Below are 14,767 nucleotides of genomic sequence, written 5' to 3'. Positions count from 1 at the left end.
AGCCAGCCAGATATGGTATTAAGGCCTTTGTTTTATGTGATTCGCGAACTTTTTACGTGAGTAATATTGAAATATATTGCGGTAAACAGCCTGAAGAGTCATATCAAAAATGCAATACTCCTTGTGACAACTGGTATACAAACTACCCTTTAGCAAAAGAGCTTTTAACAAAAACATAACAATGGTTGCAACAGTAAAAAAGAATAAAAGGGAAATTGGATCTTTTACCAAATAAAGAAATATCTACAGGATCATCTATATTTAAGTTTCAAAAGGATGTTTCTATTGTATCATACGTCCCAAAACGAAACAAGGCAGTAATTTTGCTTTCCACAATGCTCAGCGATTCTTGTATCGATCCCGATACCAACAAACCAAATATTATTTTAGACTATAACTCTAACAAGAGTGGAGTTGATACTGTCGATAAAATGTGCGGGTCATATTCAGTATCTTCAGAAGGTCTAGAAGATGGCCATTAGTGATATGGCCATGAAAATCCACAGCAATACTGACATTACCTAAAAGCGTGAGCTATGTCTCAGATAACACCATATCTCTCAGAAAAGGCAGAAATGAAAAGTTTTCCATCTGCTATTCAAATTTTTCTTTCTAAATATAGAATATCTCAGCAACAGATTGATGAAGAGCCACCAGCAAACATAAGAAAAAGGTGTTGTTTTTGTGAAGGACGAGCAAACCGAGAGTCCAGAATGCAGCAATGCACACAACAAACATGAAGACAGCAATTAGTGGAATACCTACAAAAATATTTTACTGCAGCGTATCAGCTTTTTAGATTTTTTAATTCTTAGCATTATTGTAGCAGTTTCTTTGTTTGTACTCTTTAAGATGATGTCCCTTTAAATTTAGATTTTTTTTATTTTTGTACTATTTTGTATTAAGATTTTTTATGTACCCTACCATGTTTTCCGTGGATTCATAAAAATATATTATAGGTTAATATGGAATCGGATCACATGGCAAAAGCTAGGATTTTAAGAATTCAACAGGGTGTCTATTCCAGATAAGAATGTATTGTCTGACAATCAAGTGACACTGAAGTTACTGTCATGTCAGGAAGTGGCGTCCAGACTGATGTGGGACAGCATCAAAAAACTGAATGAACTGGGAAACCGGAACAATGTTGAGCTTGTCTGGGTACCAACCAACCAAAGGCAAAGAGCAGATCAAACAAGAACAAGATCGAACTAATCAAACGAACCAGCTGTGATCCTGGGAGTACCAAAGATTGCAGTATGTAGGTTTATAGAGGGCTGGATCCGAGAAAGTCATAAGCGATTTTGGGAGGGAATCCCAAAACAAACACAAAAAATCTTCAATAGTGGTCCATGTACAAACACCGGAACTGCTCAATGTGGGTAAGAATGAACTGAGAACATCAATAGAAATATTGACCGGACATGCACCAGTAAGAGAATTCCTGAATAAAATAGTCATTTGCAATAGAGACCTTAACTGCAGATAAGCAGAAGTCTTTGCGATAAGAAAACAAACTGCAGAACATGTCATATGCGATTTTGAGGCGCTGGACCGTAAAATACAAAAACTATAAGGGCAACTAAGAGAAGGCCCTAGTATATTTAGGACACATCAAGCAAAATACTTGTAAAAACGTCTACAGGGTACAAACATTCTAGACTGGGTGTAAGAAACAACAATGTACAGCAAACAACAAGCTACAGCTTCAGTGATAACGGAGATCTATCGATCAAACGGGCCCAGGCAAGAAAAAAAAAGGTATATCCCAAAAGTATCCGACTTTCGTTCATAACTTCAAACCAAAAGTTTTAGCGTCGTATATCGGGTACGAATATGAGCATTATCAGTAAAACTTCACGAACATCCTGTAATTACCAACTAATTGATAATAGTTTACAGGCTCTTCATTGTATTTTGTGATCGCTGAAAATGAAGAAGGGATGCTAGCAACGAAATCGCTTTAAAACAAAAGTTAAACTCGAAAAAAGTTGTGGGGAAACTATTCATTGATGAACTCCTTTGGAGATTGTATGGGCAAAACATAGATAAAAAAATAGTTTAATCGGATTAAAAATGGCCGTACGTAAAAAGCTCGTAAACACCGGAAAATTTTGAACATACGACATTTGCGATTGAAAAAGATCCCAATCTCGTTAGCTCAGAAAACGTCGCAGCGCCCTCTGTAGGGTACGAGCTAATCAGGAACTGTCCACGAACATGCCGTAGTTACCAATGAGAAATATCTAATTTTTAATAGTTTGCATTGCCTTTATCATATTTTATGTAATAGAAAATATATAGTTGGTACTGTTTTCATCGCATTTGGATATCGCTAAAAATAACGAAGAGATACGAGCACAAATCTGCATTAAATACCGCTTTAAACAAAAAAGTTGTGCGAAAATTATTCAAATGATGCAAAAGTCTCGCGTTATGATCGACCTTACTTATGAAAGACCTCCGATTAAAAAAGACTGTCATTTGACTGTGCGCGGACTAGAAAGCGATTTCGTGAGTTCCGAAAATTTGTGTTACAAGAATTTGGGAATCACACAAGAATTTGGGAATCACTTGTGTGTCCGCCAAATTCATTCCAAAACTGTCTAAGGCAGACCAGAAAAAGATTCGCTTAGAAATCGTTCCGAAAAACTTGCCAGAAATGATGATGATGTTTAAAAAGTTCATTGTCTGTGGCAAATCGTGAGTTTACTGTTACGATCCCGAAACAAAACAACAATCTTCCAACACCTTCATATAGTGCACAACACTAGTTAACTAACAATTTTCCATGTAAGTTCTAAAAAAAATACATGATGCAGTAAGAGCAAAATGGTCCCTTTTTAGTTTCTTCATCACGGTAATGCCCCTGCCCCAGTATATTCATCAACATTTGTACAACAGTGTTTGGCAAAACACAACGTTACAATTTCCAATCTCCGAAAATTTTGAATAACGCTGGGCCCATAAGGGTTTCTTAATATTGAAACGTCAATAAACGTATTTTAACCTTTAATTGTGGCTTATTCCCAGTTAAATAGTAACAACGTTACAACTCCGCCAGTCTCCGTTCAATCCCCTAAAAATTCCGCTTAAAAAGTAATGTTTCGATACCGGTACTGAAGGCCATTCAAAAACTTGTCAGATATGCGCTAGTGATTTTTAATGCATCAATCCGGGCATGGTGTTATGGAGATTATTGGTTGGTTGACGAAGAATAACACATTGCATAATTATTAACGAAGATTGTACACGTCTGGGACCCTTGTAAAGTTATATCAATTGATTACCTTGACCTAGGATTTGCAATCTTAGTTGTTGGATAGTCTTCTTAAGCATATTTATTTCAGCAGCCTGGGGATCCTGATTAACAATGGGTTTGTTCTTAATTTTTTTCGCCCGATCGGCGTATCGAAGTGTCGAAATGGTTTCTTCTAAATTGTAATCTGCGGGGCTAACGCAGGCGATCATAAGTGTGATACTATTTCCTCCAAGGGAATCTAAAAAATTAAATTGTATTTCATTACAATACAAGAAATTTGGAGTAATTCTAGAATAAAGGCCGGTTTTCACGCTACGTCTTATTGTACGTTTTGTTGGATAGGACAAATCCTATACAATAAAACGTGGCATGTAAACAGCAAAACGTACGTCTTGTCGAATCGAAATGAAATCTAAGGTCAGATCGTAGAAATGATGGGAGAAGCATAGTTTTGCGAGAACTGATAGGATAAAACGTAACGTGAAAATACATGTTCAGACAAGTCGTCCGATCTTGACTTATTTGACGATTAGTTCCACTGCAGTTCGTTTAATTTTTCCCAAAAAAGCCTAATAATGTCAGATTTGCGGCAATGCACCCACGATTTTCTCGGGGAATTTATTGAAATGTATAAAAGTTTTTAAGTAGTTATGTTTTAAAACCAAGTAGATTGCATTACAGGTTTCAGGAATTATTTGGCTTAACGCTGGTTTGGATATTATGATTGTGAACTCGCAAGTCCTTGACGCTGCGTCCTGTTGTAAGATATCTGAGAGTTGCTGTGAGTCTTTCATGGGGTGTAATGGCTTTTCTCATGAGGTGTCTTATTTCAATTTGTATGGTGTTACCAACTCTAGCAATTGACAATAGGCTGAGATGTCCATTCGCAAATAATTGCGCCAGTCATCTGGTTCGCCTCTTTTAGTACCGAGACGTGGGAATACTGGCTTTTTAGAAGCCCACTCTCTTGACCATCTTGTCTTTTCCCTCTTTATTCCCTTTTTCCTCAGTCGTAGTATCTTTATAGTTGAAAAATAAATTGTCTTTTCCCTCTTTATTCCCTTTTTCCTCAGTCGTAGTATCTTTATAGTTGAAAAATAAAAGAAAGCAGCCGTGTTTCCTCCATAATAAAAACAAACAAAAACACTAAACAAACTTCACACAACTCAAGACTCTGAATTAGAAATGAGGTAGAAAACGGAAGGAAAAACGTAGTGTGTATACACTTTACAAAACGTACATTTTGTCGTACGTTTTATATGACCCACAAAACGTACAATAAGACATAGTGTGAAAACGGGCCTTTAAGGTGAAAATAAAATCTGCTGAAATATAACATAACTGCCCTGTTTTATAATAATTAGGATTAATATTAAAAGAGTTAGATTCTAGTAATACCCTAGATTTTATGAAAGAAAACACCTACTATAAAGCTAGATAAATCATCAGGAGGTTTATAAATTTAAGATAAACAGCACAAATACCTTTTAGTAGCCTTGTTAGGTTACTATCCCTATAAGGAATAAACCCATGCTGGGATTTTTCATCTCCAAGGCTGCTGATTACATTTCCTAAAACAAAGAGCCCTTTGTTGATGTTCACGCCTTCTTTAAATGTATTTCCTATTGCTCCTGTCTTTTTAGGCCTCTCACTGCCGGCCAAGTCTACTAAGTGTAATTTTGCCTGCTTGTTTTCGTGGCTAAAAGGTTATTGATTATTAGGAATTATTAGTAAGCACAAAATATTAAAAACTGTATACAAATTATATAATAAAATATCGTGTCATGAAAAAAAATCATGATTAAGGTTGGTTGTGAAATAAATTTAAAAATAAAACTTTCTTCGATTGGTAGGTTAGTCATCATTAGTCTTACTGGTATTAAAATGGCGATGATTTTAGTCCTCTTGGATTGAGAGGGTACATTTCCCGTTTTAATGATGTCTGAACTTTGCAAACCACTTTCTGGTAAATTTGATACTGAGCTTTAAAAATTGCACATGTCACTAAAGCTGATATTTTCATTCACAGCTTCCGTGATTTCTTCCAGATAAAGGGGATGGAATCTTCTGTTTCGAGAACTTTTAGAGCCTTGACCTTGAGGTTTTTTGTAGAATATACAAATAAATTCAATATATAAGCACAAAAATGAGGTACTGTTAAAGAGTATATTATATACAATAACACATTCGAAAGTAAACACAAATTATGGTTCATATAAGAGAAAAAAGGTTGAATAAGAAAAATTTAACAAATAAATGCTTTAGAAACAGGTGTACCCTGAAATGCAACCTAAAATAAACTAACAAAAACTTACCAATTTTCTTTATTATTCATTGAAATATTAATGGTCACTATAGCATGACTTCTTGAGCTATGTGCATTCATAGCTGTGGCACTCGTTGCCCTCCTTGTTGTTCCCTTCTGCAAGATTTCAAGAACAGATTTTACAGATTTGACATCTACTTCAGTCAAATTTGGGATGTGTATACCTACAATTTTATTATTGGTGGTAAATAGATTAAGCACCTCATTGATACTAAATAAAAAATAGCTTACCTTTCGTTGTATCCTCCCTTATGTCCAATATACATTGCTCTCTTAGTTTGTCACTGAGCAAATCATACAGAACTTCCTGGTAAAGTTCCATAAATGATATAGTAATACTAAAATCATACGAGAAATTTTCCTTTACAAAATCAAATATTTCATTAACAGCTCTGGGTATAACACCCATATCTCCATGTTCTGTATAAGCTGTTCCCATAGTATGGGTTTTACCTGAACCAGTTTGTCCATATGCCAATATAGTAACATTATAACCCTAGAAACAAGGAAGTAGAGTTAAATATTATTTTATTTGGGATTAAACCACAATTTATTGTAATGAGAACTTTATTTTAAATTTGTTTTGAGTTTATAGATGCGAGTGGGTACATACAGTAAATTTCCTGTAATCAATGTCATGAAAGTCCAAGTGGATTCAAGATAAATAAAAATAAAAAACATATTTTTTTTCTAATCTTACCTTAAATAAATTACCCATGAGGGGTTGCACACACCGCTCATACAATTCCCCTTGTGCAGAATGTGTACCCAGTACATAGTTAAAAGTGTATGCTTTATCTTTGTCAATATTTTTAATAAGAATCTGATCATTTTCTCTTATAACATCTAAAATTTCCTTGCAACCCCTAGAGAGTTCAGTGGGGACTAATGGCCTGACCCTCACTGCTACCCTAACTGAAGTATTGTCAGCCATTTTATTTGTAGCAATTCAGGACCTACAAATATGAAACAAATTTTATATATAGGTTTATAATGTGTGTAATATTATAAAAGGCAGATAGTAGAATCTAAGGTAAATTCCAGTGTGGGTTTCATAAAGAAAGATCAATGACCGATCAAATATTCCTTCTAAGGCAAGCTCTATTTGTTGATTTTAGATGTGCCTATGATAGTGTTGAAAGAAACACACTGTACAAGGCCATGATAGAATTATTCAGCATACCAGTACACAGTAAAATTGGTGAAAGCAACCCTCTCAAGAGTCAAGTGTAAAGTTAGAGTGCAGAATGGAGTTTCCAGAATGTTTCAGTCTCAGATAGGACTTAGACAAGGAGACAGCCTATCAAGCCTTCTATTCAATATTGCACTAGAGAAAGCGCTAAGAGAATCTGGAATAACAACCAGAGGAACTATTATTAATCACAGCATACAATCACTAGCGTATGCCAATGACATCGACATTATTGCAAGAAGAAAGGTGGATGTGGTCGAATCATTCAAGGCACTTGAAGCAGCAACAAAAAGAATGGGACTAGAGGTTAACACTAGTAAGACAAAGTATATGAAAGTATCAAATTATATACAAGCAGCACAACCCGAAGTTCAGAATAATGAACAATGCAATAAGTGCAGAAATTAACAGACGGATATATCTGGCAAATAGAGTCTATTATGGATTAAAAAAAAATTTAACAAGCCTAGTTACAAAAAGAACGAAACTAGTGGTATTAAGAACTCCTAACAAGCCCATCCTCACCTGTGCATCCGAAACATGGACGGTTGCCTGGCCGGACGAGTGTCACAAAAAAAAGCTTATATCCCTGGACTACTGCTCATAACACAAATTATAATTTCTTAAAAGTAACTTTGTTTTAAACACTAATATACATTTAAAATAAAAATATGGCAGTACTGTGACGCAATGGGTTGAGGAAAATAAATTTATGTTGAATGATATAAACTAATTGAATTGGTCCTTATGAAAAGAGATCATCTCCACTTTTTTGACATTTCCACTTTCTGTCCAATTTCTATTTAACACGCGTAGATGCGTCTATTCTATACAAAAACGGGTCAACTTTCATTATTATATCCGTAAATACAGCATACCCCACAAACCAGTTCAGTTTGAAAAAGAGTCATCTAGAGATAACCTATTTTCAAAATGAATAGCGAGTTCTACCCACCTACAGTATAATGGTTTATTATATCCACCCTACCCACAGTATAATGGTTTATTATATTGATGATGCAATCTAGTAGTTGTATACACCAGTTTGGACCCAGACGCTGTGCGTATTAGAATGTAGTGATAGTAGTGCAAGTAAATCTCCTCCTTTAAAACAGAAAAAAGGTGTGAGGAAACAAAATACACAATCTTAAAACTAACAAAGCAACCTTTTACTCTTACCACGAAGGCGAAGGACACAGAGGAACCGATGCAGTTTGCTCTTTTTTAAATGACTATATAAAAAACAAAATTCCAGAAAACTTTGAAGAGCTGCATCTCTTTTGTGACGGATGTCTAGGTCAGAATAGCAATAATACTGTTATTCAATATCTTCTAGCCCTAGTAATGACCAAGAAGTTCAAAAAAATTACTATTTACTTTCCAGAATGAGGCCACATTTAATGATTGTGACAAGAGATTTCAGAAAAATTCGTCCCTATGACAGGATTTGCTCTGTAGAGGGATATGAAGATTTAATTGTGTCTTCATCTAGTCATAATAAATTTGATATTAGACATATTACATACATAGATGTAGCTGCTTTTAAAAAATAGTGGCCAGATTAAAAAAAAAAGAGTTTCACAGGAAGCTTTGGTAAAGAAGGTCCAAAACATGAAAAGGTTGGTTTCACTATTAACTCTTATCATGACTTTAGCTTGGCTATCCTCAAATAATTTGGGTATGGCGTTAGCTAAACCATACATTGATGGCATTCTTGAAAAATACTTTTAAACTTTTAAAACCTTAACAAAAGGGCGGTTCACCCAAAGGGCAGGGATTTGTAACTGATCCTCAAAATCTTCCTGCCTATCAGGGGAAAATTCCAATAAACAAAAAAAATTGAAAGCTTTTACAATACATTCCAGATAATCACAAGCCATTATTACAACAGGATCCGTGAATGGTCTACTACCAGTGCCGAAGAAGCGGAACAAGGAGACAATTAAACTATCCTTATTTATTTCAAACCTTTTTGTTTTTTTTTTCTAAATTTAGTGTAGCAGTTTATTGTTTCTAATAAACAATATTCACATTATATTGACTATTTTTATATATTTTATTACCTGTATGTAAATCATAAAACCAGAAAATACATAAAAACACTTAAGTTCTTAATAGCAAAGAATATAAACGCCTATATTATTAGTTAATAGTAATGAAGATAAGAAGTTTTTTACCTCTCCTGTGAAATTTAAAAAAGTGGAGGTGGCCATTTTTTAAAATGACTGATTCAATTATTGTCCTCTGCCTATATGAAACATTGATATTAATACAACATATATGTAAATTTTGAACGGTAAAATAAATAGGTAAAGTCTGATGTATTGAACTGAAATAAAAGCAAAAAGTCACAAATTTCATGCATTTGGTACAAAGGTAAGACCTCTAAGAACCTAAAATTTATATGAATGGATTTCAGTTAGTGATTAATGTACAATGCTTGTAAATACTGCACATGCCAATGTATTGGAAACCAAAAATTGGATAAGGATATGAAAATCCCAAAAATATAACGTAAGCAAAGAAAACCATTGATAAAAGACTCAATTGTATTAGAACTTTCACAAAAAAACGTTCACAAAAAAGTATTTTGAACGATTTCTACTTACCCTGTTATCTTAATCAAACTACTATTTTATAAACCGAAAACGATGAAAACGGCTTATAGAATTACCTATATCATAACCACATAACTATTATTTGCTATTATTTTGTACCTGAAGGTGGTGAGATGAGCTTCTAAAACCGATAACCGATCACACTTTGTCCGTTAAATTTAAACCGTTGTCAGTTTGTCTCTTCTCTGTCCGTTAACAAATATCTTCTTTCTTATAGACAATACCTGTCAAATTTTAAGGCTTTATCACAGAACACAAATAAAAACGTTTGTATGTTGAATCAAGTTATCTTCTGCTTCCTCAAAAAAATATATATAAAACATATTAATTCATTATAAATGCTCTCAAAGGTAATTTTTGTTATATTTTCTGTTTTATTGTAGACACATAATAAGCAGTAATATATTTGATAATAATTTTGGAATTTGTTGATTCAAGCCCCAAAAGTTATACCTACCAAAGTACCAAAATATATGTTTTGGATTTGGCGGAATAATAAAATTGATTCTCAATGGATCAGGCACTTTACCTATGTAAATACCTAAAAATCCTATGTAAATAAAAGTGGTTTTAGTTAAATTGGAAGAAACTTTGCAGAGAGATAACTTTGGTCATGCTGATCAAAAGTTCTCATTACTCCTAGGATCAGATATCAATTGTTTCCGACAGAGGTTCAAAGTGTCGGTTTTTAGTCTATTTGAATAATACATATTTGTATAATATACAGTGAGTTAGTAATTAAGTACAACAAACTTCAAGGAGTTATTGTGCATGAACAAATAATGACAGTTTGATATATAAACGTGGTGGGTTTGGGTAGTTATTGGGCATTTTTGCCATACAATTGAGAATTTTATATTTATCACTGGTGTGCATACGGGTAATGGTCTCAATTTTTTTATTGAAAAAAAAGGTACGCCGGTGAGATATTTCAAATTAAAAATCATATTTGAATTCTTCGTTCAATTTGTGACAAAAAATCTTTCTTCTTTTTTTTTTCATGAGGCACCGTTTTTATACAAAAAAATAAAACATCTTGCGCGTATTTTTCATTTGTTTAGAGGAGAAGGTACAAATATAGGCTACCATTTTATTTATTGCTTATATCTTGACTATTTTTTGACCGAAATTTTTCAAATTACATAATTGGCATGCAGAATTGTTTTGCTCTTTTGTGCTAGTCCGTTTTTCTGCCTAGTAAGATATTTTTTCTGTAATGTCATAAAAACACTCACGGTGTCATTTAAGTAAGAAACGGAAAGGAGATATAAATATGGGCTGCTAGTAAACTTATTTTTATTTTTATTTTATAATTTTTTATGTAAAATATTCACACACATATTCGGCTCTTTCTGCACCAGAACAATTTATATGTGCCCACAAGTTGCACATAAGGCACTGAATCCATTTTTCACCTCGATAATCCTCACAAAATTTTCCGTCACATAAAATACAATTTACATCCGTATTTTCCGGATCCGTTACACCAGGAATCTCTTCCAAATCCATATCTTCATCAGCTGGTTGAAATTCCTGCTCACTATCGTTGTCAGAAGAACTTTCGACTTCCTTTTTATGCCGTCTCTCTGACTTGTTTTTAATTTTTTTCTTAGTCATCTCCCTTGTGGAATCAGCCGTAAGTGTCGTTTTACTGCTTGTACATTTAATTTCTTTTTGCTGTTTTGCTGGTCTAATGCTTCCTTGTAAGGGTAAGAAGTTATTACCGTTGATTTCGATAATTTTATACCACGATTTGTAGATTTTTTCCTGATCGACGGCACTGGCGATATTTCAAATGGATCTACAAACTTCTGCAAACCAGAAGGACCTGGTTCACTGATGTTGCTTGCTTCTGGTGTTTTTGATAGGATAGCAGGTTCAATAGCTTGCAGACTTACAAACTTCTGCAAACCAGAAGGACCTGGTTCACTAATGTTGCTGGCTTCTGGTGTTTTTGGTAGGATATCAGATTCAATAGCTTGCGGACTTACAAACTTCTGCAAACCAGAAGGACCTGGTTCACTGATGTTGCTGGCTTCTGGTGTTTTTAGTAGGATGGCAGGTTCAATAGCTTGCGGTTCTACATGGCGGTGGTTGTTACTGTCAATTTCTGCTGCAATAAAATCTACATCTGAGAACACAGTCTTATTCAATGGATAAATTCCAGTGACGCGGAATCCATTTACAGTTTGGCTTTTAAGGTATGCTTTGCCAAAAAGTTCTCCAATATCGTACTGAGAGAGGGCGCGGTTATTGTGACGTAACCATTGCCTGATTTCTTCACTATAGTATGCCTTGAGCGTTCCCATGAAAGTTTTGTCTAGCGGTTGCAGTTTGTGTGTTGAATGTGGAGGTAATGAAATTATAACTATATTATTCTCCCTTGCCAGATTGATCACATCTAAATTGCGAGTATGGCTGTAGTGTCCATCCAATATAAGAAGTACAGGAAACTCTTTAGAGGGTTTAACGGTATCTATGAAGTGTTTAAACCACTGTGTAAATAAATTAGACTGCACCCAACCACTAGGATGAACGGCTGATATCGATCCAGGAGGAGTACCTTTCAAGAGTTGCACATTCATATTCTTTCTTGGGAAGATTAACATGGGTGGGATAAAATTCCCTCCAGCACTCATACATGCAATTAAAGTGATCAATGATCCTCTCTCAGCAGAAGTCAGCGATGCGATTTGTCTCTTTGCTTTGCGCCCCACTATTGCTGCAATTTTATTTTGCACAATGGTTAAGCCTGTTTCATCTACGTTGTAAACCTGATTACTGGAAAAATTATTGTATTTATCATATGCTTTTTCCAGATGATCAAAAAATATTTGAATATTCTCTTTGTTAAAGCTAGCTGCCCGTCCAAAAGACGTTCCAGTTGGTCTCCTTAAAGCCAATGTATTTTTATGACGCGCCAAGAACAAATCTAACCAACCTCTACCAGCTTTTTTTAACTGCATAAAGGGATGATTTAATCAATTTGATTCAGCCAGATTAAATGCCATTCGTTTGATATCATTATCTTTATAAATGACATCACTAATTTAAAAATCGATGGAATTTTTTTTGCTAATATTGCAAATCTTCATGAAACTAGAACTTCTGACATACTTGATCTGTTCTTTGCTTGAGTCTCATCTTTGATATGGTCTTCCTTTTTGGGGTTCTAGTACAGCTGCTCAATTTGATGTTATTTTTAAATTACAAAAAAGAGCAATACTGTATCTATTTGGCCTCAAAAGAAAACAACACATTGCAGAAGCTACTTAAAAAATCACAGGATTTTAAAGCTTCCCTGGTTCAAATATTTTAAAAACTGTTTGCTTAATTCGTAAACACCTACATGTTTTTCCAGTAAGACCAATCATAACTACTCCAACAGAAATTCAACTTTGGATCCTGTCCACTGAGTTAGTAAAGAAATCTATATTATATTCTGCAAAAATAACATCTGAACAATTTTCCCAAAGTTCCATAAAATGACAATAACAAGAAATTACAGTACCTATATGTATAAGTAACTTAGTATTTTTATCTATATTTGGGTATCATATCGCACCCTCAGTGCAAGACTGCAGTAACTCAAAATTTTATGAAAATGAAGTAATCATGGAATTCGATTGTAAACATGCATATCTATTCCCTGTAAAACCTTAGTAACTTTCAAATGTTTAACCGGCTAAATATTACCACAACAGTTTAACTATTTTGCGTTTTTGTACATAAGTTCCGTGCAAAACTGTTGTAATTCTAATGTAACAGAGTTACAACAGTTTTGCACGGAACATTGCAATGGTTTCGATAACAAGCAATGAAAGGCGCGAAAAAAGATATTTGTTATTTTAATATCTCTATCTGTGGTGTTTAATTTTAATATACAGCGTGTCTACGTAATCCATTAACGGCCGAAACAATAAAGAAAGATTTACGAGACCAATCTATTCATGTAAGTTTTATGTCCTTTGTGTGACATTATATTTTCCATAAAATGGGTGCGATGTCGTTTGACCATTTATTTATTAGATTGGATTAAAAACACATAAATTAATAAAACACAATAATTATTTACAGCCAAAAAGTATTTTTTCTTATGAAAGGAAAAACAGTTATCTTAAAACTTGTGTACATTATTGTGTGTACTTGTGTGTAAAACAATAATGACAGCTTAAAAATATCTATTCTCAGAAAACTTGTTCTATCAAAACTAAATCCCAAATTGTATTAAATCGTCATGTAATTTTCCGGGGCGATTGTCTTATCATATTTTCCCCCCGTAATTCCCAACTTTTACTAAGATAGTGAATTTCAATCCTTTTGTTAATCACTCTACTCAAGGTAGCCTGATTTGCATATTTTTATTATAGTCCTTTTGTTTTGAATTTAAATAAAAATATTGAAAAATTCAAATGGCCAGAAAGAAAGATTTGGTATACTTATGCCATTCGGGTATGATACCAGAAGCCCACCATAGTTTTTATAAAAATATTTTGGCCCAAGATGATATACGAGAAAAGGACAACAACTAACAGAAAATGTGTCTACACTTTTTACAATTTTCTCCATGCAACAGTGTTGTAACTTTAAAATTTTAATACTAAATGTGTAGTGATTAACAATTTTCTCCGTGCAAAAGTGTTGTAACTTTGAAATTCCTAATTTTTTTAGCATTAATATTATTTTATTTAAATTTCTATTTTTGGTTAATATTAATATAGGCTGCAAAGCATGCAAAATCATAATGATAATTTTTCTTAAAACTTGTGTCTTATTTCACCGATAGCACGAAAATAAACAAAATCGTCTTCATCTCAAAACTTACTTATTCCGACTTACTGCAGTCTTGCACTGAGGGTGCGATATGCTTTACTACAATTTATTAGTTAGGTTTTGTCATTTATTTAGATTTTGCAATGGATTGTTTATGCTCTTTTATTTTGTGATATTGATAATTTATGTAATTTCAGTAAATTTTAATTATTTTCTGACCTTTTGTAAGTTCTGTCCATAAAAATGTATAATTTTCAGTGACAATAAAGCATATTTCTGTTATATTCTATAATAAAATAGTAGAAATCTGCTCACTGTATGGATCAGAGACCTAGGTAGCAAATAAAAGAATAGAAAACAGACAGGTACAACATCCCAATGGCAATAAGCCATGCATGACATATGATGTAAGTAGAAAAACAAGTAAGCAGTGCCATACCTAACAAAACAATTGGAACTTGGTTGGATAATTGTACTGAAAGAAATATGTAACTAAGCACAACAATTAAAGAACTAGAGTAAATTGCAGTAAACACATGTGAACAGAATGTAATTTATGCCCTGAAGGTAATGTTTAAAATTAAAAATAACAAAAA

At 33.7% G+C, this 14,767-nt stretch overlaps 1 protein-coding gene across 2 annotated transcripts in view; it reads right to left on the bottom strand.

The window, feature by feature from the left end:
* Positions 1-9,567, bottom strand: part of Klp3A (kinesin-like protein 3A) — a 51,874-nt gene extending 42,307 nt beyond the window's left edge. Inside the window, exons 1-6 of one of the 2 annotated variants that reach the window (XM_072538181.1) lie at positions 9,390-9,567; positions 6,289-6,544; positions 5,820-6,084; positions 5,578-5,752; positions 4,747-4,961; positions 3,291-3,500 (exon numbers count right to left, since the gene is read on the bottom strand). In XM_072538181.1, coding sequence (XP_072394282.1) covers positions 3,291-3,500; positions 4,747-4,961; positions 5,578-5,752; positions 5,820-6,084; positions 6,289-6,522 — 1,099 coding nt within the window. In that variant the 5' untranslated portion in view covers positions 6,523-6,544; positions 9,390-9,567. The remainder of the gene's footprint in view (positions 1-3,290; positions 3,501-4,746; positions 4,962-5,577; positions 5,753-5,819; positions 6,085-6,288; positions 6,545-9,389) is intronic. The other variant, XM_072538182.1, reaches the window with a different exon arrangement.
* Between the last annotated feature and the right edge of the window lie 5,200 nt (positions 9,568-14,767).

This window comes from Diabrotica undecimpunctata, chromosome 7 (assembly GCF_040954645.1).
Source record: "Diabrotica undecimpunctata isolate CICGRU chromosome 7, icDiaUnde3, whole genome shotgun sequence".
NCBI classification, from domain to species: domain Eukaryota; kingdom Metazoa; phylum Arthropoda; class Insecta; order Coleoptera; family Chrysomelidae; genus Diabrotica; species Diabrotica undecimpunctata.
This window is presented reverse-complemented; position numbering and strand designations above follow the sequence as displayed.